We start from the raw sequence: 26,221 nt of genomic DNA on the forward strand, positions 1-26,221 counted from the left end.
GGGGATCACTGATGTATTTTATGTCTTAGAATGAATCATGCAAATATCTTGAGCTTGTTTTTAACCACAGACCTTATTTCACCTTAAAACCTTAAAAAAGCTAATGACTTAAGGACGACGGAACCGGAAGTGCTAAAACTCGTGTCCATGTTTTGGACTACAAAAACACGCTATTCCTGCAGTACTCTATGGACTCAATATACATGTTCACTTTAGTTATTTCGGCTTTTTAGTTGCATCACAGGTACAATTTTTATTTTTCGAGAGACAACCTCCTTTTACAAGTAAAAAGTCAGCAATTATTTTATTCATTTAAATCAATTGCTATAAACTGCAGTGAAAATGTCATCTGTAATGTTTGAATGCATCTGATTTTCGAACTGTGTATGACTGAAAAATCATGCCACAGTATTAATGCTAGTAAAGCTCAATACTACCACCTAGAGTTTATATAAGGTTTATTATGTCATTTCAAATATGGAAATAAAGAAACAGGAGGAAAAAGAAAGTTACTCTTTATGTATACACACTTTTATTAAAATAAAGGTTCCAAAGGAGTGTCTGAGCAGCAATACCATAGAAGAACCATTTTGTGCGAATAATATTTAAATAATCTGAAGACGATTTTTCCACTATAAAGAACATTTTGTACAATGGAAGGTTTCATGAATGTCAAAGGTTCTTTATGGAACCATAAATGCCAATTTAAAACCTTTTAACAGTGTATATATGTACAAACGTTGCCAGGTAATTATACACAAAACAAATAAATGAAAACTTTGCACACTTATCTTAAAATTAAACAAGTTGATTGGATTTAGACTGCAGCAGAATGCAGTATCAGCTTGATTAACGGGGGGATGTAATGGTCTACTTTTCTGATAAAGGAAAAAAACAACAACTGCAGAAAACTTCAATGCAGTCTTGCCAAACTATTTAACAAAAACGTTGAGATCCTGCATCTTTTACATAAAAAATTAATCCAGGAACCATTAATAAATAATCTACGAATACAAAAAAGATAAGATGAACCTGGACTTCATCAAAAGCAGTCCAAACATCACTTAACATCACTGTTATATTTCGTTTTGGGCTGAAGGATCCTTTTGTGATTATAGGGTTCAGTTTGCTTTAGTCTGGCTTAATGCAACAGCACATCTAAACAGCTCATCTGCATTGACAAGCTTGGCAGCCACCTTGACTTTGAAATGACTGTTATCCCCTCTGGATCCTCTGGAGCAGAGAGAGGGAGTGACAATACTCACACATGCAAACTGTCCTATTAATCATTCCACAAATCGCTCTACTTGTTTTCCTTGCCTTCCAAACATGTTTCTTTTATGTTCCTTTTGAAAAGAGATCAGACGACACAAAGAGATATCCATTCACAGCCTTTTGCTTGAACTTAGGTTAAGCATGTTGTTAATGTCGTTGTTAGTTAATATTTTATAGAGTCTATTGTTTTATTGATTACAATGCTTGAACGGAGAGCAATTGCAGGAAAAGACACCATCCATTGACACACTTTTCCAATAAGTGTAATTCTATACAATATGTTTGATTAACATGCCAAAACAATCCTTCTGCATTAGCATACAGTCTGTTTATTTTTTTAGCTTATGTATATAAAAATCTAAAATAAAATATAAAGATAGTTTTAAAACAAGCAAGTTAACATTTCATTTAATTATCAAATTATTTTTAGCATTTGCTATTTTTGATCACTTACATTATAAAAATATCATAATTATAAAGTTGAAGACTTTAATACTTGTTATGTATGAACAATATAAATATATTATTCATATTATGTTTAAAATGGTAAATGCAAGTCAATAAAATGCAAACTAAAATAAATACACTGTAAAATATGATATGATGATGTGATATGAAATGATGAGTGATATGATGGCAACTTATGTTCAGTTTAAACTTTTTAAATAAGTTATGCAATTCAGCTTGATTTTTAAGTTGTACAACCAAGTTGATTATACTTAAAAATGTAAGGCAGCAACTGAACTTTTAAGTTTTTAAGTTGAAATGGGTAGAATTATTTTTTTTTTACAGTGAGATAAAGCAGGTTGGGAACTAATAAAACTCACCAAATTTTGCTCTCAAGGTTTTTGAAAAGAAATAGTGCTTAGAAATTCTATAGTGCTTAGAGAGACAAACATATTACTTTTTTGACAAAGATGTTTTTAAATGCTTAATGTCTTGGGGTGGCCTTCAAAGTATGTCCCTCATGTCATTCCCATTTTATACATAATAAGCACTTCTAAATGGGGGAGGTGGGGGTGAAAGGGGGGTCATGGGATAGGGACTAGAGGGCACAGGTATAAAAAGGAGCTATAGAGAGGTCAGAAATCATATCCCTCAGGAGCATCAAGCACGACAGACCTTCACTGGCAGCCTGAGAGTCCTATAACCCCTTTGGCCTCCAGGATTCCTTCAGTAAAGACGCAACATGTGGAAAGACAATAGTATTGGTAAGCGATACTGAATGGTGAACATTTTATTTGATATGTTTTAGTATGCAAGATCTCATAAGAAAAAGGTTGTTTTTCCAAGCTTCTCCATCTCAAACCAAACATCAGGCACTATTACAGATTTTCTGCAGCATATACTATTATTGTGGAGAAGTATTCATACATCAGATTGATGTTGTGTTTCTAATGTATATTAAGTTTGTGCAGTTTAGTTTGCACTAACTGAAAGATGACAATTATGAGAACATTATTAACAAAGTTATGATAACATAATTATGTTTAGATTCACACTCATTTTTATCTTCTTTTTCAGATGCATCTGCTAAAATATCTGGAAGCAGTACTGTATCAAGAAGTGCAAGTCGCAGGAAAAGAACAAGTTTCTCAAAGGAACACGTTGAGCTTCTTCGTGCTACATTTGAGACAGACCCTTACCCAGGAATCAGCCTCAGAGAGAGTCTCTCCCAAACTACAGGACTGCCAGAGTCTCGCATACAGGTGGGCTGTGTTACCTATAAAAACACACTCAACTGACTGGAATTTAAAGGGATATTTCACCAAAAAATGTAATTCTGTCATCATTTACTCATCCTCATGTTGTTCCAAACCTGTATGACATAAATGAACAAAAAAGAACATATTTAAAAAAATGTTTAAAGTATTTTTATCCATATAATGAAAGTCAGTGGTGTCTAAAACAAGTTTGGACGCTGTTAGCTTTCATTATGCAGAGGAGAATTTTTTTAATTTTTCCTTTTGTGTTCCACAGATGAAATAAATTCATACAGGTTTGAAACATAACAGTATTTTTTGTTTAATTGTTTTATTAACTATGTAAATAAGGAAACAACTCCTCTTTCTCCTTGTTTGTATCTCTTATGCATTTACAAAATCAGCAGATACACATACAGGTAAAAGGATATGCTAATAAGGCCTTATGTGAAAACATACTGTTTGCTGTCACTGATACCACTGTCAATATCTGAGATGTTGTAAGCGTCTTTGTGTTTATCTGCTGTTTAGTTTAGAAACTGTACAGCCTGTAAACAATAGACATACCAGTCACAGATAACCATCCTCACTAAATGCCACCGTAGCTGGATGTCATCTCACAATGATTAACCTGAATCTTTTGACAGGGAAGCTCTTATCTGTATGGACTAGATGGTTGAGTATAATCTATCAACTGTATTCTTATGAGTACTGTATGAACTGTATTCTCTTTATATTGATGTCTCTGCTCACAATAGGTATGGTTCCAGAATAGGAGGGCTCGCACGCTGAAATGCAAGGGTGGAAAGACGTCGTTGTGGCAATCTGAATCACCATATAGTGCAATGCAGAATTCGCCAGTTCAGCTACACTCTTCTAACAGCAACAACAGTGAGTCTGGTGCAGTTTCTGGGTCTTTATGCACTCCACCACCTGCGTACCCTGATCATATTAAGGAAGAAATGGAAAGGGATGGACTTTATGGCTTGATGTCTCTGCTCACAATAGGTATGGTTCCAGAATAGGAGGGCTCGCACGCTGAAATGCAAGGGTGGAAAGACGTTGTTGTGGCAATCTGAATCACCATATAGTGCAATGCAGAATTCGCCAGTTCAGCTACACTCTTCTAACAGCAACAACAGTGAGTCTGGTGCAGTTTCTGGGTCTTTATGCACTCCACCACCTGCGTACCCTGATCATATTAAGGAAGAAATGGAAAGGGATGGACTTTATGGATGTGACACTCCATCTTCCATGTCTGTCGCTGATGATTCTGGCTACTGCACCCCTTCATACGGACACCATCAGCCCAGAGCCATGAACTCTCACTGCAGCCCATCTCTACTAAGCCCAGCACATCAGATTCCTCCTAACTGGGCTGCGAGGTATGACAGGAGGTCATCTATGAGCTCCATGTGGAGTCCCTATCATCTTGATGCCTATGGCTGCAATCCCAGCTCCATCCATGGCTTCTTTTACTCTCCATCTGAAAAACACAACAGCCTTCAGCCGCTGACCCCTGTTACACCAGACTTGGGCTGCTGGGAGGGTGGTTTGGAGGACACTCCTCCAGCTTCCAGTTCTTTCTGTGTAGACAACCCAGAAGTTCAGAGGATGGAGGGTCAACAGGAAAGCGGGATTCACCATGGGCCTCTGCCTGAGCTGCCAGCCTTGTCCATACAGGAGATCCTGGGAGAGCTGCAAGGAGACTGGTGGCAGAGTGAAGGACTAAATAGCCACTCGTCTGAGGACAACCATGTGTATGGCTGAATTTTGCTGTGTGTCATCTATTTATTAATATTTATTCAATGTATGTGTATTGACTAAGGACATGGCTGAACAATAATTTATTATTTATCTGATCTGAAAGTAACAACATGAGAGATTTCAGATGCTTTCAGATTAATTTAATGAGCTTCGATCTTATTTATCTTCATTGTTGTTATTTATTTAATGATCGTTGTAAAAGTATAATAATGCGGCTGTGTGCATATTTTTTACAGACATCTTTACTGACTTCATTTAATTGCTGCACTTGCATTTAAATTAAATGTTTTCTCTATATGTTCTCTCAAATGTCAGAATTTTGTGCAATTTTTCTACATATGTTGCTATTGTTATTTCTGTGTTTTACTTTAATTAATGGATGACCTCCATGCCAGAAAACATTGATAATCATCAAACTAGATTCTGAGTAATGTTGTACAACACAACGTTTCTGTCATCCATGAGGTGAAATATTTCTGCTTGATACTATTGCCTTTCTGTTCTGTATCAAATATTTGCACTACCATTCAAGACATTGGGGTTGGTAGGATTTTTTTATTTTTTATTTATTGATTTGATCAAAAATACACTAAATATTATTTTTACATGTAATATTGAAATGTAAACGAAATGAAAATGTAATACTGAATTTTTATAATATTGAATATTTGTAATCTGAATTTTCAGCATCATTACTCCAGTCTTTAGTGTCATATGATCCTTCAGAAATCATTCTAATATGCTGATTTGCTGCTCAAGAAACATTTATATTATTATCAATGTCGAAAACAATTGTGCTGCTTAATATTTTTCTGGAAGCGGTTGCATTAAAAAAAAAAAAATTCTTTGATGAATAGAAAGTTTAGGATTTATTTGAAATAGAAACATTTGTAGCAACATAAAAGTCAATACTATTACTTTTGATCAATTTAACCCCTTCGAACCCTGCGTCCATTGAAATGGACATCAAATGATTTTTTGTTTAAACCAATAAAATGTTATGTTTTCATAATATGAGCAATGCCTGATCACTGATTGGTCCCTGATCAACCGATCACAATGAAGATATGACTCCTAACTTAATCTGATTGAGCTACAGGCATCACAAAAGAGAGACATGACTAACCAACTAGACAAGAAGAGGAGGACGTCCTCATTTGACCTTTTATATGCAGATTTATGTTTATGGTAGCCTCATCAACTTGCACCTATTATAAAATTAAGACTATCAAATTATAATATTCAAAGTTATTTAGAAGATCTTTCAGAGTTGCAGAACACAGGATTTAAAAAAAAAGTAATATCCATCGCAATGGACTTTAGGTCTTGAAAGATATCAGCAGCACCTCATGAATCAGTTGTATAACGGGTTGAGAAATTTGTGGAAGCATTTCAAAGCTAAATACAGAGCTACAAATTCTAATGTTAATGTTTTATAAACATTGATGTTAATTAATGAAATTATGATTATAATATAATTTCATTTGTGCCATCAAAGTGACCATAGCCTGTCAATCAACTTTTCATTGGTTTTAGTGAGAAACAGCCATAGTGGATGTGAGATCAGTGAATATACTGCAACACACACACTCGCACCCCCTCCACACACACTGATGCCTTGATGCTATAATGCACACAATCATATATTCATCAAAACAATCAACAAAACCCATTCACATACACACAAAGACATTTATACATATACTCAGATTCACCCACTTCAACCAACAAAAAGGATCAAACAGGTTTTTTTGTATCATCTTACCTTTTTTTCCCCACATTCTTACTGCATTGTTCATTCTGTGTTATTTTCAAAATCTTAAACACTAGTTCAACTATAGTGCACAAGCTCTACTTATGTATGGTTAAAATATGGGGATTTTTATTTTTCTTCAGTCCTGGTGTCCATTATAGTGGACATGAAAAAAAATCTAATAAAAAAAATTAGTTGGCACAAATCTTGATTTTTAGACTTATTTCTATATTGGAGAAGAGCAAATATCAAGTGGATAAAAAAAAAATTTTTCAGTGAAAAAAATGGAGGTCTGAAGGGGTAATGTGTGCCTGCAGAATAAAATAATGAATTTCTTATAAAAAAAGAAAGCAAGAAAGAAAGATATCTGAACTGTATCAATGCTCTGTGCTTCCACCTACTGTCCTCAGTGTCATTTTCTGCCAGGATATTATCCATTCATTTTATGGACATTTCTGTTACCTTAAAACACAATGTAATGCTGTGCAAATGTCAAAATACAGGTAAAACACTTGTAAAAAATCAATACGGAAATTTCCTTCATTATAAATCAATACATTGTGCCCTATTTTTAAGTTTTTAGTTTTCAGTGAAGTTTTTAAGTTTTTTTTTACAGTGCTAATTATTCTAACACCCTAACTGTACACACATGAATGCAAAGAAAAAAACTATCATGCAAAATATGTAAATTAGAGATCCAGAAGGAGGATAATCTATGCAATCTCTCTCTCGCTTTCTCTCTGTGTATATATATATATATATATATATATATATATATATATATATATATATATATATATATATATATGTAAATATGTAAATTTTATATTTTCATATATCATTTTGTAATTATGTTTGAAAGTAATTTGTGCTGAAATAATTTTCAATATTTATATATACTATTTTAATATTTATTATATATCAGAATTTATTGTAAATTACATTTTCTCTTGTATTTCTGTGTAGATTGCATTTTAATAATAATTTATTATTTTATTCTGTTTTTTTTAGCATAAAGGTATGTGTAAATACCTCATGAACCCTTAGTTTGGGGTCTACAAAGAAGTTTGTAAAATTTAGCTCGAATGAAAGGTACATTTTATCTTTAACAATATATATTTTTTCTGTTTAAGTCAGCAAGTGCTTGCTTAAAAAACCTTTTAGGAAGGTTTTTATTTCTTTCTGTAAATGCAGACCAAATGTGAACTACAGACCTCTGGCCTGTATTACTGGCAGCAAAATATGTGGTAAACTGTGAATTTTGTAATTAAACTCTTGTGCAACTGACTCATCCTGAGGATGTGATGTAATTTGGTTGACATATAGGCCTAACACTTCTGCACATCTACATGCCATTTCTGCTTCTGTTACAATATGTGATAAAGGTCTCTCTGGATGTTTTACTTTGGTAATCTCACATGTTCTTTTCCGTTATGCTACAGAAAAAGATGCACTATTACAGATATGAAAATGCAGAGTGTTTGATATTACCAAAAAATTTAGTCACATAAACTGCATAACTAACTACATACACCACTGTTAAAAGTTTGGGCCAGTGTATTATATATACTGAATACAGTATAATATATATTATTATTTATAAAATTAGCAAATAGATTTCTGAGGGATCGTGTGACATTGAACACTGAAGTAAAGTAAAGACTGCTGAAAATTCAGATTTCTTTCAAAGTCATTAAAAAAACGTAACTTTTGAATGGTAGACAGCATTTAACTGCAAAAAACACCGTGAGTTATGTAGCTGTGAATGTGTTTTAGTGGCTTAGGGAAAAACAATCAGTGTAAATTGTTTGTTCCCACAGGGTGTTTTATCAGATCTGACACAAGTTACACGTCTACATGGTTTTGACCCAGTTTGGGGGGTGCTTGTTGTGGGCACAGTCACTTTCATTTTGGGATTTGCTGGGTGTGTTGGAGCTCTCAGGGAAAACATCTGCCTCCTTAAGTTTGTAAGTACTCATACTTTAAATGTGATACTGAAGCCATCACATATGCTGGTCAGTTCAAAATTAAGAATTTTATGTGGCATGCCTTGCAGTACCGGATCGGTACAAGATCAAAACTTTATGAAGTGTTAATGAAATTAGTTCCCAGTCATGAAAATGAACAAATTCTATTTATACTGTCAAATGATGCTCTTTGATTTTTCACCTTGCTTATTGACCTTGTCTTGCAGTTTGCTGGAGTCATTGGCTTCATCTTCTTCCTGGAGTTGACGGCTGCGGTGTTGGCGTTTGTGTTCCAGGGCCAAGTTAGGGAGTGGATCAGTGATTTCTTCTTGGCTAATGTGAAGGCCTACAGGGAAGACATTGACCTGCAGAACCTGATCGACTCTCTCCAGAAACTGGTAAATCTGAGAGAGTTTTTAAATATATACAAATTTTCATTAAATAAAATGAATGCTTTCTATTTACTCTACTTGCCAACCACATAATATATTATATGTGAAATGGTTTCCATTAAAAAACAAAGTGTATGTTTCTCTTCTTGCTTTTCCATGTCTTTTCGCAAATTCTTGCTTAAATAATTAATCAATGTTTAATTAACTAGCATTATTTACCCTGAACGAAACTGTAGATACTTATGACTGCTAGAGCAGTTTTGGAGCTGGTACTGGACGCAACGTTTTTTGTTTTCTCAAATAAATGTTTTACATTTTTCAAAATGTAAATTATTTTTGGTGTAAATTGGAGGATTTTGATGAAGCATATGGCTTAATGCTTGTTAAAGTCTGGTAAAAGGTGGCCATGAGAAATTTCATCGCTAATACGTATGCACAATTGTGACTTTTGCTAAACTGTTGCAGATCCTGAACGTATGTTTTTTTTCTTCAAAGAATCATTGCTGTGGAGCTAAAGACCCCAACGACTGGAATCTAAATGTGTATTTTAACTGCTCAGAGAGTAACCCCAGCAGAGAGAAATGTGGAGTGCCGTTTTCCTGCTGCATCAGCGACCCTGCTGTAGGTTATTCTCTTATTCACAGCAGCCCTCCACAGAAAGAAAGAGATCTTTTCAGCATGTTGCTCTGTCATAAAAAATGCTGTTTAAAAGAACCCATTGTGCTTTAAAGTCGAAGGCCAAGCATGTGGAAGACTCCCTCCGCTTGTGGTGGCCTTGTACTCACTGCCTGTATGTGAGAGTGAGAGTGAGGAACTGATGACAGAATTTACATTTTCCCATGAACTATCCTTTTAACATGCCGATTCAATTTCCAAATTTATTTTTTCTGGAAACTGAAATAGTTTATACTGACCCTAAAGCTTTGTCTCCTACGCATAGGTTATGACTTGCTTTGGTTTAAATTACTTAATGCATGGATTGTTTTCACCATTGTAAATGACTTTACAGTGAATATAGGCCTACGAACCTATGACTTTTCTTTACAGGATACAGTGGTGAACACGCAGTGTGGATATGATGTTAGAGCGTCTGGCACACCGGTGAGTGCATTTTGAACAGTTGTACTAGAGAGACAGGTATTTCATTATTTGCGGTTGTTGACTGAAGTTCTGCTTCAGTACAAATGTAAAAGTTGTTGAGTGAGTTCTTTCTTCAGAAAGTGGAGTAAATTAAAACACTTGTCAGCAGCTGTGTACCAGAAAATGTAGTAAAAGTTTTTGAAATTAAAGTCAAGTTTCCAAGGTTCAGTTTCTCTGATGGCAGCACTTATATCTGTCACTTTTGAAAATTGCATTTTCAAATGGGGCGTGTGTACAGTTGTTCTGTTCTTCTGCTCTCCACTCGTAGTTCTCTTTTTGTACTCTATTGGTAGTAAGGAAATTGCATTTGGGAGAGCAGAATACCTGCAGAGAATAAACCTGTACATTATAATGTGACACACAGAGCACTTGCTGCATTGTAGATATAATAAAAGGGTCTTTAATTAATTGGATAACATTTACAGTCACTTATTTGTGAAATATAACACACACTGTTTTTATTTTTCAGTCTGTATGGAGCAACACCATTTATGTCAAAGGATGCATGATTGCTTTGGAGGAGTGGCTTCCACGCAATCTCTACATTGTGGCTGGAGTCTTCATAGTAATATCATTGCTACAGGTATGGGATGTACTTGAGAAACAAAATTTCCTGAATGGAAAATATATTTTACAGCTAGATGTCACTTATTTTTCGCAGAGCAACCAAAAAGCAATACCACTTTCACATTCTGCACTAATTATGATATAATCATTAGAATGAAGTTATAGGTCCTGGAAAGAAAGTACCCATCTGCATTTCTACAGTATGTGTCTTTAAAGGGGTCATATGATGCAATTTCAATTTTTCCTTTCTCTTTGGAGTGTTACAAGCTCTTGGAGCATAAAGAAGATCTGTAAAGTTGCAAAGACTAAAGTCTCAAATCCAAAGAGATATTCTTTATAAAATTTAAGAGTCAGCCACGCCTACCTAAAATGACTCGTTCAACTGGATACTGGCCAATCACAGCACACCTTGCTTTTCAGACTGATGAGCTTTGTAAAAATCGACACGTTTCAGAAAGGCTGGGCATTGAGGAGAAACAATAATGTACAGTATGTGGAAAATAATGTGTTTTTTTAACCTTAAACCACATAAACGCATTTCATTACACCAAATACACAAAATAATGTTCTTTTTAGCAACATCATATGACCCCTTTAAAACTCAGTTTTGAAGTTAATCTCAATGTAATGTTGTGTCTTGTCATTTTACTTTTAGATGGTGGGAATCTTCTTGGCAAGGACGTTGATTGGAGACATTGAAAAAGTAAAGTTTAATTATTACTGAGCTCACATTACTGAAAGGGAGACGTGCACCTCCTGTTATTCTTTTGCATCTCATTTTGTGGAGAAGAGGACTCTGGACCATTCACTGGACCACCTTTTCAGAATTTCTATAAACCACATGTTGAATATGCAGCTGCCTAAGTTTACCTGGATATTGTCACATGTGTGCCTTGTCTCTTCAAGTTTACCTCCGGCCCACTCCCTATTTTTAGTAGAATTTTTTTTTCAAATCTTTTTTTTTTATAGGACTACCATTAACCAAACATTTGTATTTTTGGGACCACTATTAACCAAGCTGGGTGTACATAGTGCCAACATAACCTGAAATGTAATTGTAATGATGAGAAGTCGTCAACCAAACTTTGATTCCTAAAATGTATCTATATGGTCTTGTTGCACACACTCCAAAATCGTATGTGCACACTTTTCTTTTAGGGAACTAAATTAAGAATTAGTACAAAAGCACAAACTAGAACAATTAGGATGTTTTTAGAAGCATGTTTATTTTTCCTTAGATAAAAACCTGCAAAATTAAGATAAAAAAAACAAAAAAAAACGGATTGACCGTTTTTTTGTACTCTTATAGTAAAACCTGTAATGAAAGAATTTTTTAAAATGTAGTTTTAACTACAGTAAATGCATATCCTTAAAGTTTGTTGAATTGTATTTGTAACTTAATATTTTTGCAGACAGAAGTTCTGCATTTAATGTCAACTTCAAAGAGTGCAGAAGAAAAATATCAGGATCTGACCCTAACTACTCGCATGTAAATGGAACATAATCGAGAATGCATTTGGGTAGAAATCAAATGCCAGTGAGTCTAAAAGAGAAGTGAGCTAATCGATTTGGTCCTACATGATGGAGGTAAGAGGTGTCAGTTTGTGATATGTATTTTACCATAAGCAGCTCACATACGCAATTATGTGTCCATTCTGTTAACTGAATGTCTTGCATTTAAGGGTCACTGAAGTTTGATGGTAGGCACCATATGGCTTATAATATTCTGATGTCAACATTGCCTTGAGATGCCAACATTTACCTCCTTTTTTCTACTGTTACTTGGTGTCTTTATGCAAAAATGCAGATTGTGCCTTTTCTCTGGCATTGAATATTTCATCAAATGTATTGTACAGTGTTTAGCTGGATAGAATAAAACCCATGATTAACCTTTTTTATGGGTGTTAAAAAAAAAGTACTTTTTTTTGTTGGTATTTTCAATTGAAAATCTAAATGCAATTACAGCACAAATTACTTAAAATATGTAATATTAACAATATAACATTAACATGTCTTCACACTTGAATTAGCCAAAACACAATATGCATTCTGACATAAATGCAAACACCTTTTCTATAGCCCAAAGACTTCTTTTCTCAGTTCTATCATATAATTGTATATGACCTCTGAAATTCTCATCAATGCAAAAAGGAAATTATTTAAGAAAAGAAAGCATTTAGTTAATCTTTTTAATTCAGAGTGCACTATTTTGTCCCTTTTTTGGAGTGTCTGTCTGTGCCACTGTGTAATGTTAAAGCTCAATTGAGTATTTACTAAAATGCAGTACAGTTTCCCTGATCTTGCTACAAGAGCCTCCTTTTTTTGTGAAGGGATGTTTTTTGTGTTGGATTTAGATGTCATTTATTGTTGAATATTCGTTATCTTTGTAAATATTTCCTGAATTCTTTTCATAATTTTTATATTCAATAATAAAAAAAAAAAGAGTTTGACATTATCAGCAACGTTGTAATTTGTCTTCTAAAGGAAATATGCTGGTTGATGAAGTTCATACCAGCTTTGAGCTGATATGTATTATGCTGAAAATGTTGACATTGCATATTTAATCCAGATCCCATTCATATTTAAATGTAGCTATTTAAACTTAGTTGCCAATTAACTTTCTTTTAAAGCATCTCATCATCACTTTGCACAGCACGTCACGCATACAGACAACTTAGTGAGAGAATTTTCAGCAGTCATTATTGTACAAGAAGCATTTTTTAACATTATCAAAGTTAAAAATAGTTGTACTATTTTATGGCAGCCATGATCATTTTCAGGGTTCTTTAATGAACAGAAAGAACTCAAACAGTATTTATTTGAAATATAATTTTCTGGTTTATTTTAAATCAAATCTATCAAAATGTAATAACCTTCCCTCTTCAGAAACATCTTTACTTGGTGACTGACAATTTTTTGTAATGCCCACTTTCACAATCTGATCCTGTCCTACATTTTGTATTAGTTAAATATCCTATTTTACCATATCATGGAAGTAATGCACCATATCGTGGAAGTAAAATGTTTTGCAAATATCTTTTCACTCTGATATTTACAAAATCATTTTACAGATTCATTGTCTTCATAAAAAAAACTATTAAAATAATTAAGTATTATTTTGTTGCATAATGCAAGTGTTGTAGAAGTATGGGGAAATTACTGTAGTAATTAAAAGCAGGAACCCCCAGGGCTCTATTAGAAATTTGTAGCTTTAATCTTGGTTTGACTTGGGCAGGGAAGCAGGGACAAAAACAACCTAAACAATGTAGCATAAAACAGGCTTTTAAAATTCTAACTTTGCTCTGGGTTATGACATCAGATCTCTAGACTATCAAGTCAGAAAGGCCCACTTCTTGAGAAAACCTGCAGTGCAGTACATTTGCCACAACCCTTGTGTGACTTTTCAGTCCATATAAGCATGTCTCTTATTATTAAGGTTGGCATTTTATTATTAGGTGGCATTTTCCTATTCAAAGTGACTTACAGCACACTAATTACAAGCACAATCATCCTGGAGAAACCTGGAGTGTCTTTCTCAATGGTGATAAAGCAGAACTGGGATCTCGGTAACTTTGCCATTTCACGGTCACCTCTACATTAGATTGAACACCTTTGACAGCCTGTCCTAATAAAAAGTCCCATTATGGCCTTTTCTAGCAGGGCAGATGGGGTGGGAACATACTGCGAACAAATAAAAAAGACCATTGACCATCTGTAGGGTGATGTGCACATATTTTTCTGGGTCAGAAGTATAGAAGATCTGATTTCTCTCAGTGGAAGATACAGAACAACTCCTCATGGAAAAAGCTACAGTACAACTAAAGGATGGACTGAGGAAACAGTCTTTTCCTGTTGTTAAATCAGACCTTCCTTAGTCACACTTTCTTTTGATGCATCGTTTCAGTGCTCACACTGGTTCTTATTTAGCTTTTTGCATTACATCCTATTTTAAAGAACAGAAAACAAAAATTTTATTTTCAGATACATTTATGCATGCGCTACGAGCATACAAGCAATGAATGCATTAATAATTACAGAAAAGAGCAGAAAATGGAACACTAATGGCTTTTCATCTGCTAAAACCATGGATCCATGCAAAACACAGTATGATGTTCCTTTACATCAGGCTAGTTTGCGTCTACACATCTGCACATAATTAGTATGATCTATTTAATATATTTTACAATGTCTAAAATCAGATCTTTACATATTTTCCTTAAAAATCAGCCCAGGAAATGCAAAAAAGCCTCTAAGTTGTACACATATTTTACCAAGTTTAAAACCGGAATTCTTCATATTTTCATAAAAAATCAGCACAGAAAATGCTAAATTGTCATAAAGGTCTAAATATTTCTACATTAGTATAATCTGCTTCATTTAACACATGGGGAAGTCGTGGCCCAAAGGTTGTGGGTTCGAGTCTCGTACCAGCAGGGATTGTAGGTGGGGGAAGTGAATGTACAGCGCTCTCTTCCACCTTCAATACCACGACTGAGGTGCCCTTGAGCAAGGCACCGAACCCCCAACTGCTCCCCGGGCGCTGCAGCATAAATGGCTGCCCACTGCTCCGGGTGTGTGTTCACAGTGTGTATGTTCACTGCTGTGTGTGTGCACTTTGGATGGGTAAATGCAGAGCACTAATTCCGAGTATGGGGGTCACCATACTTGGCCACATGTCACGTCTAAAACTAAACATTTTACCATGTTAAAAACCAGAATTCTACATATTTTCCCAAAAAATTAGCTCAGAAAAAAAAAGTCTTTCCGTTGAGGCCTGATCATAAGGCACTATAACTCAGAAGCAGAACATGAGGACCAGAAGTCTTGTTTATTTTTGACCGTGTTCTTTGAAATGCAGCGAACACCATGCTACATTATAGCTGCCCTGCAGAGATCCGTCTTTGAAGTCTTTAGCGTGTGAGGAGTCATGGGAAAATCCCTCCGAAGTCCGCAGAGGGCCCAGTCCGCTTGCAGGCCTCCAGCAGCAGCTCTTTCCCTGTAGTTGTGATGACTTCCTCCTGGGAATCGACAGATCTTGACATTATTCAGTGTACTGTGCATTCTAATAGAACGAGTACAAGATTTTGACTTATGCTAAAAGAGAGCATGCTATGTGTCATTTGATCTATTTTACATATTCAAACATGTGTCAAATGTGACCTGAAATAGTTTCCAGCGCTGCTGTGTAAATCAGAGTTGCTTTTTTATTCAATCGGTGATTGTCATTGAATTTTTCTATCTGAGCTAAACCTGTTGTAATTTTCATATATATGTATACAGGTTCTCTACAGTGTTTTTTTAATTTATTTTTTACCATATTGCAGAGGCGTGAAGCGGGAATGCTTGTTGACAGTTGTACAATGTCGCTTGCATTTGCATGTAACTAATGTCAGAGATTTCACAGCTTGTGACTCCAACTTTGACAGCATTCCAGACAGAGAAATGCGTATCCATGGTTACACAGGCTATGCTGAATGCATATGTGGCTTGTGGAGATACCAAGGCAAGCTCTCAGTTATTGAAAGTTGCTTTAGTGCAGACTACATTACAGTGTTTGACTCAGTGATCAGCACTGACTCCTCATCCCTTCCTCAAATGTTGTGATGCTACAGCACTTTTAGACATTCAGAGATTTTAAAAGTGACTACACTTTAATCCTGCACATGCTGTCATGTATCTGGGCATCATCAGGGCTTCTCCACAGTAAAAACATTCTTCTGGAGAATGATGAAAACTTACATCTGAAGCTACAAGCACTAAATGGCTGCACAGAAATAAATTGTTAATTTCCAAACAGCTGAAGGCATAGCCCACTGGCAAAGGCAGTGCCATCATTTATTTACTCCAAAATACATGTCCAAAACATAATTATGTTTTTCATCGCCGGCAAATAAGATAAGACGGTGTGCAAGTTTGTTTCATTTGATTGTAACTAACAAATGGCTTCAAGTCCTTTCGGGTCAGATTTAATGTAGTTTTAAAAAACATACACGCGCAAGAAAAAGGTAGAATGATATAGTCAATTGTTTCTATTATTGGCATGATTAGCCAAATCTAAAACTTATAGAAATGATTAACACAAATTATGCACTTCGTATTTAATAATGACTATATTACACATTTAATAGATTGAAAAAACATCAAAACATTTGTAATTGGTTTCTCTATTTTGACCAGCAGGTGTCACCAGGGTGGGGTTTTTCAAGAGCTGCGAAAAAGTGATTTTATTTTTTATTTTTTGTGAAGCAAATGGTTGAGTTAGCCTGACCGATTCATGAAAAAAAGAACATACTCAAAATAATTCAAGAATCATCGCAAATTGTGATTCTAATAAAATGACAGACAAAATGGGACGCACTGAAATATTATGAAGAGAATGTTTCTCAGGTCAGTATGCGACAGTGTCCATCGTTAGATAAAGATTTGTTAGTTTGCCGAACAAACTGGGGCTCATGCTAAGGTCTGAAGGGGCACAGTTGTGACACTAAAATGATTTGATAAATCAACGCCATCTAAAAGACTATGAAGCGCACTATGAATTTACTTTGACTTATGGGTTTACCGGCCTTGTATGGAGTCATGCTTTTGTTGTATTTTTACTTTTTTGAAGCTTGACATTCCTTGACCCTCATCTGGCCAATTTCATTGAATGGAAAAAATCAGTCTGAACATGCACCGCAGAAGAAAGTCATATGGGCTTGGAAGTTGGAACAACATTTTGGTGTGTACACTCTTAAAAAATAAAGGTGCTTCACGATGCCATAGAAGAACCTTTTTGTCTAAATGGTTCCAGAATGCTTGACATTCCTTGACCCTCATCTGGCCAAATTCATTGAATGGAAAAAATCAGTCTGAACATGCACCGCAGAAGAAAGTCATATGGGCTTGGAAGTTGGAACAACATTTTGGTGTGTACACTCTTAAAAATAAAGGTGCTTCACGATGCCATAGAAGAACCTTTTTGTCTAAATGGTTCCAGAAAGAACCTTTAACATCTGAAGAACCTTTCTGTTTCACAAAAGTTTCTTTGTGGCGAAAGAAGGTTCTTCAGATTACAAAAAGGTAAGAAAGAGATGGTTCTTTAAAGAACCTTTGACTGAATGGTTCTTTGTGGAACCAAAAATGGTTCTTCTATGGCATCACTTGAAGAACCTTTTGAAGCACCTTTATTTTTAAGAGTGTAAATGATCACAGAATTTTGAGAGAATGGTAGTAGGAAATAATGTGAAAAAGGCACAAACTTGTGCCACCTGCATGAAAATCAACATTAACCCTATTTTCTAAATATATGTTACTGGCCTTACAGTGAATGATTCATATCAACTCTTTTAAATGTATTTTGGTTAGTGTAGAGAAATGTTTTTATCTTTTGCATTCTTGAGGTAAAAATCCTTTTACCCGTATGTTACACACTATTCTGCTCTCTTACTTTGTGGAAGTCAATGAGGTCAGCAAGGGTGGCATGCCGGTTTTGGTCCACACCCAGAAAGCTGTAATAGTCCCCAGAAGCATCGATAAGGAAATGCTTGAAACCACTGGCTGTGCGATAGGACAGTGTGTAGCCCCATATCATCTCACTGACCCGTACCAAGAAAGAGCCCTCAGCAGCATTCATAAGCAGTGTCTCTGAGTCGTCTCGAGAGATGATACCTTCAGCATAGAAATCACAGTAAGCTGTCAGTGGAGACAGTTATGTTTTTTTTATTATGTGCACACTAATTCAAACTCCCTAAAACACAATTTTTGTTGATATTAACTGAGGCACCTCACAAAGCCTGGCCTGTTTACCCTTGTGAAAAGGGCAAACAGGCCAGACACTTAATTGTATGTTATTTGCAATTAAATTAAAATGTAGTAGTTTAGTTTAAATGTATGCAATTTCATATTGTCTTTGAAATATCGTTGCAGCTGAATGTATTGACATATGATAATATGGTAAACTAAGATTTTATGTTATTTCTATTGAAACGTGTATGTCATGTGCTTAAATATATTTGTGTTTACACATTTGTGATGACGAAGTTGTAATTTAGTGTTTAAAATATACTTACTTTAAATTTAATACTGAATAACACACTACAGCTCTAATCAAGTATGTGCCTTACTATGTTAGAAATAGTAGTTTGATGTTAAGCATGAAAACAGATTATTAAAACGTAATTCAAAAACATTCAATACAGTTAAGCAAACTTCTTTTTCCACAAGGGTAACAAATTAAGAGTAGTTGTGTAGGTATTTCAGCATTTTTTTAATCTTGTTATCTCTGTAATGGAGTCATCAGGTGCCAGAAAGAAAGTGGTATAGTATGATTTTCCATGTATCTCTACCAGCAGTGTTGGTGTAAATCTACACCGTAGCTTGTGTATGTGTGTCAGTAAGAGCATGAATGAGTGTGCGTCTGTCCTCTTATCTAGACGCATCTATTCAGAATCACACAGACTGATGTGCGGCCCACATTCCGTTGGAATTTCCGACACACACAAGCCTATTAATCTGCTCTCTTGTCATTTAAGCAGGAGTCACACTGTAACCCATTCTAACATGACAAAGCTGCAAGACTCATGCCAGTAATTAGCCTAGCAAAGCCTTTGAATTATTGAGCACTCCCCTTCAATTTCTCTCTAATGTCTGTCCGTGTACAAGTAGATGCAGACACACACACCACTGCTCTCCATCTGTTGTTCGGCTAGTTTCTGGTTTCAAAACAAGGGCTGCATATTCCACACTCCATTTCTCTCTCCTTGTGGATCTGGGTGACAGTGTGTACAAGAGCATGCAACCTTGCTGGAAAATCCTTCTTATATAACTTAGATAATCCTTATAAAAGCTTATAGAACTGTGGCAAGTGTGTTTTGGAACATGGTAGCTGGTTTCTAGCTATAAGCTAGTCTGTCTTTGTTGCAACAAACTAGTTGCTATACAGTTGTATACCAGGTAGAACATTGACTAGTTATAACCATCTCTCTCTCTCTTTCTAAACATTGTGACTGGTATTTATCAGATTACCAGGTATTTATTTGATTAATTTAATTTTTTTTCACATTTACAGGCTGAAGAGATTTTTGTAGACGTTAAAGGCACAATATGTAAGATTTTTTTATTAAAATATCCAAAAACCACTAGAACAGTGTTATATATTTTCCTGACTTGTGTACTTACACTATCCCAAATGTTTCGAAGAACATTTAAATCCAGAGAAAGCAATTTTAACTAGTGACACGGAGCGTCATCGTGTCGCCTGCCAATGACGTCATAACCCCTTGATTTCTGGTTTTGTTTTGTAGAAAACATGGAAACACCAAAGACGCTTTCATATGTTGTGTGTTTTATTAGACCGGTGACGACCGCACAGAGTAGCATTATAACAGAACTTTCAAATGTATCTATATATGATAAAACAGCGCTGCTTTTTTCCCCCACATACGCACGACCGGAAGGAGCGGAAGCGGTCGACTGTGGCATAATAAAAGCTCCACTGCTTTCGAGCCGAGTGTCACGCTCGTTCAGCGGCCTTGTTTCACTTCGACGGCTTTCAATTTGTTTATTTTGAATACGCGCCCTCTAGCGGCGAAAATTACATAGTGTGCCTTAAAGAAGAGACATACATACATAAACAGAAGAAGATGACAATGTATATGAAGAAATAAAATCTTCACTCACATTGTTCCTCCCACTCTTTGTCACGTTGTTCACTTTTTTTTTTGTTCTTGCTCAAGGGACATATATAGCTCCTTCGCTCTTTTTCCCTCTGCACGTCGGATCTCCTCTTCTTCCCTCTGCCTCTCCTCTTCCTCTTGTTTCTATGTGAGTGTAACACACTGTGTGTATTTTTTTTGTGACAGAGAGAGAGTGTTGACAAATCATATGCACCTCAGTCCTTACTTAGCCTCAGTATGTTGTTCTAACTCTTGCAGCACTAGGCTCATTAGCTGTGCTGAAATGGAAATCATTTGGTTGAATAATTAATCCTCTAGGACACTAACATGTAACAGCATGGTTGTTTGAGATACTTAAGCCGTGTATTTATTGGCATAAGGTAATTACCAATGAGGCATTATCTGAAAACAGACACTCCTTGTCTAGACCACTAGAGTCCAAAAAGATGACTGCAGTTGAGGTCATGACAGAAACTATTGTTCAATCTGCTTTGTACGGAGATCTTTTTTCTTTGAGTTTGCTGACATAGTTGCTCTATATTGAAGTGTCTCCTCGTATAACTGAAGCACATCTAACTAAAACAACTTTTGAGAGACCCCACCATTTTCTTTTCACTCTTCTCCTTAGTTTGTGCCTCGACAGTCTTTTTAAAGATTTCTTAAGGAGTATTGTGAGAGAAACACTTCAAAGTTTAATGACTCAGCACTTTCCAGTAAGAGGGATGATATGTGGGCTGTGATAAATGAGCTCTTTAATATTTGACAAGTTTCTTTAGAAGGTCTCATTACCAGGCCACAAATCATGGCTAACCATCAAGGCCTCTTTGGGAAACTGCAGTGAATATTGAAAAACGGTCGTGCCGCCACCCTTGTCTGCCCCGAATCCTCCTACGTTCTGCCATTTTCTTTTTCTTCCTCTTTGAAAAGATAATGCCATCAGCGCAACTTCTGAATAACTAATCTTGCAACATTGGAGATGCCTTTAGGATCTTATCTCCTCTTCAAGATTAATTGGCTTCTGCCCTCACTTTCCTACAGCCAAACAAATTCTCATACTAAAAAGCTGACATGTTTTTGACTTGCCAAAGTACCATGCATCTACATTTTGGGTCAATGACATCATTTAAAAAATGCATTAAAATACAAATTCACATATACAGTACAATGGCATGTTTTTTTTTTTTTAAATAAAGTTTGATATTTTTTGGAAGGTACAAATTACAAACGCGTGATTCAACAAAACTACTCAACAGTATGCGGTCAACAGGAAGTTATGTCATAGAGAGAACTCATGACACATCAGGGAATTTAACCGTTATTATGACTAGGGAACTTAGTTCAGTTTGTAAAATGTCATGTCATGTGACTCCTCAAAAAACGTATGATATTTATGAATTAAGAATTCATGATATTTGTAAAAAAACACTTATTCCCTTAAATATATTGTAAAACATTATTAAAAGTCCAAGATGTGCTTCTTCACATGTAGATCTAAGGAAATGTTATTGTATATAATGCATATTAGTTTCTTACATTTGCATATAAGTTTAGTATAAAAGCTTTTTGAAACACACAAGTCAATTTTTTAAGAGCTTGAAATGCGTTTCAAAGCAAGTTTTTATAAGATTACTCCTATTCATTTTTCTGTGTGCTCTTATTTGTCATTGACCCTTTTACACTTTAACATGGACTTCTACTTTTTACAACATCAACCAAAAACAGCTCCAGCTCTGTATAATACATTTCCTGTTTTATTTAGCCTCAAACCGGGAAGCAACTAAGACTAACATGACAAAACAAAAGTACATAGACTGTTTTGGAGAACTAAAAAAGCACTCAGCCCTAGTTTTTGTCGTTGCTGCAGTATGTTGCCCTCCTGTTGGTTTCAGATTGAGTATTGATTGCATGGTTGTTCTCCTCATTGTTCCCTGTCTTTCAAAGGGAGGTAGAGAGAATCGAAGTACAGAGGGCCCACCTCCACATACTGCCGCCGTTCCACACACTTACCTAAATAATTTACAGAGAGTTTGGTGGAAAACAGCATCCACCAAACTAATGTTAGGTCCTAAAGTTGGACATCATTGCAGGTAATTGATCACTTGGATTGTTTTGTGACTCCCACTGCTAAGTTAGTCCTCTGACTTTCTAGCAGATTGTTCGGATCCTGGCAAACATTTTTGTCTTGCTGAGGCCAATTAGTGTGTTCTCATTTTGCAGCAGATTTAGAAGTTTGAGGGGTTTGTTGATCAATCACCTTTAGTTTCTCCTGTATACGTTCCTCCTCCTGTTTGGCTGCCTTCCTGTCCTCAGCTTCTTCCTTCCATTTTCCTGCAACTAAGCGTGCTTTTTCCTTTGTGATGGCATCTCTGAACTTTTGCTTTATTTCTTCTTCTTTCTTCCGCCTTGGAAAATGGCAAAAAATAAAGCTTTTCATAAACTAGGATTTGACATCAGTGTATTTTTTGTTGTTTCCTTAGGCATATTTGGAAAAATTACATGATTTTTCTGTATAAACAAAATAAATCTTATATTTCTATGTGGCACCCTGAAGCATGATACTAAATTGCTAAATCTCTACTGCAAAAGATTTCATATTTTATGTTTTTATTATGGAAATGAAAAGTTTGTAATCTAGTCAGTTGATACAGATAGACATCATGGATTTGGCGTTCAGCTCACAATCCTCACCACAGCTCCTGGGCTTCTAGCTGAGCCTGTCGCCTGGCTCTCTCCTCCATCAGCTCTTTGACAATCATCTCGTATGGTTTGTCTCCAGGAAAGTCCCCCATTACCCAGACCCACACCTTACCATCTCTACCCTGCAGCCACTGAACACTCTTTCTTTTTTTCTGGAGAGAGTGATAAAGGCAGTTGTGAAAACCAGACTAGATGACATTTTTAAAGGGATAGTGCACCCCAAAATTTTAATTGTCATCATTCACTCACCCTCATGTCATTCCAAACCCATAAGACTTATGTTCATTTTTTGAAACACACATGAATATATTTTAATATAATTTTTGTCCATCCATTAAAAGTACATGCAACGAAAAGTCTGACTCATCCATGTTTAGCATGAAGAATGTGATGAGCTCAGTGTATTGATCGGTTTATATATAAATAAAAGCCTAAATTAAATCTGTTTATCATATAAACAATAATGTATCTTTAGATAACCTGGATTAAAATACTTGATACATTTACAATATAATTTTATAGTTTTTAATGCGTCAAAGTTTTGGTTGTATAGTCTTTCAATGGATGGACAAAAATAATGAGAAAATATAAAAAATATCTTCATTTGTGTTCCGAAGACGAGTGAAAGTCTTATGGGTTTTGAAACAACATGATGGTGAGGAATTGACAACAGGATTTACATTTTTGGGTGAATTAACTCTTTACCTATTAGTAGTATTTAAACAGTGATTTTGAGCTGTATACTGCCTACAAAGGGACCATCCTAAACATCATGAAACTTCAGAAGTGACAGACAAAACTATTGGCTTAAAGGGATAGTTCACCCAAAATTACTATTCTGTCATCATTTACTCACCCTTGTTCCAAACCTGTATGAATTTATTTCTCATGTTGAACACAAAAGAAGAACTTTTGAAGAATGTGGGTTTGCAGACAGTTGCTGGTCCCCAATGATTTCCATAGTATGAAAAAAAAGAAATCAGTGGGGACCAGCTGCTGTTTGGTGAACTATCCCGTTAAATCGTGACGTATTGAATATTGTTTCTGCATCCAAACCTCTACTCTGATTCAGTTGAGAATACTATCTCAAGAGCCCTTTATGAGCACTATTCATTTATAGCACACACTTAAGCTAAACCAATTTTAATGATTCATTAAAAATGAATTGGTGTCTGGCCAACTAAGATTTTAGTATGGCTATAAAGGTTAGGATCATGATTTTGTTGTTTGCTCTTGGGATCTAATAGGCCAATTTCACGAGAATCGTAAATTACGTCACTACTGGGTAAAGTTAGTTCCGCCATGGGTCGTACGCTATATGCTCTTTTCTTAAATATTGCTTCTTACCTTTTCTGCTTTGACTGTTTTTCAAGTTGCTGTTATATAATCTACAAATAAATTCATTAGTACTTGCGTGCTCAGATTTACCGGTGGGTTTTAATTCACCAAGTGTCGCGTCATTAACAGAAATGCGTACCCATTCAATAATTCCCTGCTTGTATATCATCATATGATGTACACTATAATATACAAGCCTATATATATATATATGTGCGTGTGTGTGCACACTCACATACTAATTTGTTTGGACCACCTTTAGCTTTGAATATGGTAAATAAATAAATGCATAAAATAAAAAAATATACAGAAAAATACAAGGTACGTATTCCGACATGGTTGTTTTAGAAATAAAAACGCACTGCATTCGTTAGGGTTACAACAATTGATGCCAAAAATACAACATGCCAGAAACATGATCCAGTTCTAGACTCAAGCTTTTCCTTATTTAAATCTATATATGATGTCTTGGTTTCGCCATTCTGTGCTGTCGGGATTACATAATATTGTCGTGAGTTTAGCATGCTTGAAATAATTAGCCTTAATATCACAACATTATATTTAAGCATATATCAAAACTAATCCTGATCGATTAAAATTATTAAACTAAGCCATTTATGTCCAAGACCACATTGTATACAATGTACATTATTCACAATCTTTGCATTAATCTACAATAAGCAGATCATCGACTATGAAATGTAGAACACCAACAATAAATACTACTACTAATAGGTTTTATATTACTGTGCATATTTATAGATTTTATGATGATGGCAACAGGAGCATATGTATGAGATCAATTAGATGAAATATCATTAAGAGATGACAGAAGTGTTGGCGTTTATGATAGATATGTCCATAAACATACATGAGTCCAGGGTGTGAGTGGTCTGGCTTCTCAGTATGTATCAGCGGATCAGGTCTGTGTGAGAAGGGAGCTGCTAGCCGATTAATTCCCCAGCACATTGTGAAAAGTGCTGAAGTTTTCACATGGAGTGTGATAATGCACAGCCACACCAAAACAGACACGGAAAATGATATAATCAAGTTAAGCATCATTTAGAATATGTTCTTAAATGCTGCTCTTAATTATAACTTTGTAGTCTTGGCAATAAATGACCAAGACAATTCAAACATTTTCATGATATTTAAATCACAAACTGGTTCTTGTTAGGCTCAGCCATCGCTGTTACCAGCGTGGGTCAATCCAGAAGCCAAAAACCCGGAAGTGTGAAATTGGCCTAGAGAGCTTGGACCCAGAAATGGAAGACTTAATCTGATTACATGAAGGCCTAGGAAAGATAGACTTGCCCACTCACCATTTCTCTCCTTGGTCAGGGGTCTTTTCCAGCCTTCCTCTTGGCTCTCACGCTCCGTCCATCGTCGCACCTGCTCCTGACGTATTTTGTAGAAAAGAATCTGTCTCTGCTCCTCATTTAGTTCAGCCAGAAGCTCTGGATCTACAAACATGTCTCTCAAGATCTGCTGCATCATTCTGGACTGCCAGAATCTCCTCTCCAGGAGCACGCTGGGAGAACTGCCAGATATATTTGGAGCAGAATTCTTTGAGTCAAAAAAGGTGATGAGTTAACTATCATTTCAGCATGCTTGCCTGAAACAGCCTGCAACATTTTACACCTGTAAGTCATAAGTGAGTCTTCAACAGCAAATGCCCTGAGACAGTAACACAGTTCCCACTTTATTTATATGGACTTTTATGTGTTGGTTTTAGAAAAATTTCTTAGGTAGTTGTGGCAAAACATTTTGCAGGTTGTATACGGAATACAAAGCACAAATATACCATTCAAAATTTTTTTTCTATTCATTTACCATCCAGTCTTTATGTTCTTTTGCTCATTCTACCATTTTCTTTTTAATTTGCCAGTGTCAGATGTTGCATTTTCACGAAAAGGCCAATATCTCAGAGTCTTCACTAAAGCAGATGAAGCTGGTCTTTGGTGAG

At 35.6% G+C, this 26,221-nt stretch overlaps 2 protein-coding genes and 1 pseudogene across 2 annotated transcripts; 2 read left to right on the top strand and 1 right to left on the bottom strand.

The window, feature by feature from the left end:
* The first annotated feature begins 2,464 nt into the window (after positions 1-2,464).
* On the top strand, positions 2,465-4,748 carry mxtx1 (mix-type homeobox gene 1). Its single transcript, XM_016238075.1, has 3 exons — positions 2,465-2,486; positions 2,800-2,984; positions 3,987-4,748. The coding sequence occupies exons 1-3, from the start codon at positions 2,465-2,467 to the stop codon at positions 4,746-4,748; spliced, it is 969 nt and encodes a 322-aa protein (XP_016093561.1).
* A 3,503-nt stretch (positions 4,749-8,251) lies between these two features.
* LOC107555312 (tetraspanin-14-like) lies at positions 8,252-13,019 on the top strand. Its single transcript, XM_016238071.1, has 7 exons — positions 8,252-8,256; positions 8,297-8,465; positions 8,693-8,863; positions 9,353-9,478; positions 9,905-9,958; positions 10,467-10,580; positions 11,220-13,019. The coding sequence occupies exons 1-7, from the start codon at positions 8,252-8,254 to the stop codon at positions 11,286-11,288; spliced, it is 708 nt and encodes a 235-aa protein (XP_016093557.1). The 3' UTR covers positions 11,289-13,019.
* A 2,391-nt stretch (positions 13,020-15,410) lies between these two features.
* On the bottom strand, positions 15,411-25,752 carry LOC107555313 (SH2 domain-containing protein 4B-like; annotated as a pseudogene).
* Positions 25,753-26,221: the final 469 nt, after the last annotated feature.

Source organism: Sinocyclocheilus grahami, unplaced genomic scaffold (genome assembly GCF_001515645.1).
Source record: "Sinocyclocheilus grahami isolate Dianchi unplaced genomic scaffold, SAMN03320097.WGS_v1.1 scaffold531.1, whole genome shotgun sequence".
NCBI classification, from domain to species: domain Eukaryota; kingdom Metazoa; phylum Chordata; class Actinopteri; order Cypriniformes; family Cyprinidae; genus Sinocyclocheilus; species Sinocyclocheilus grahami.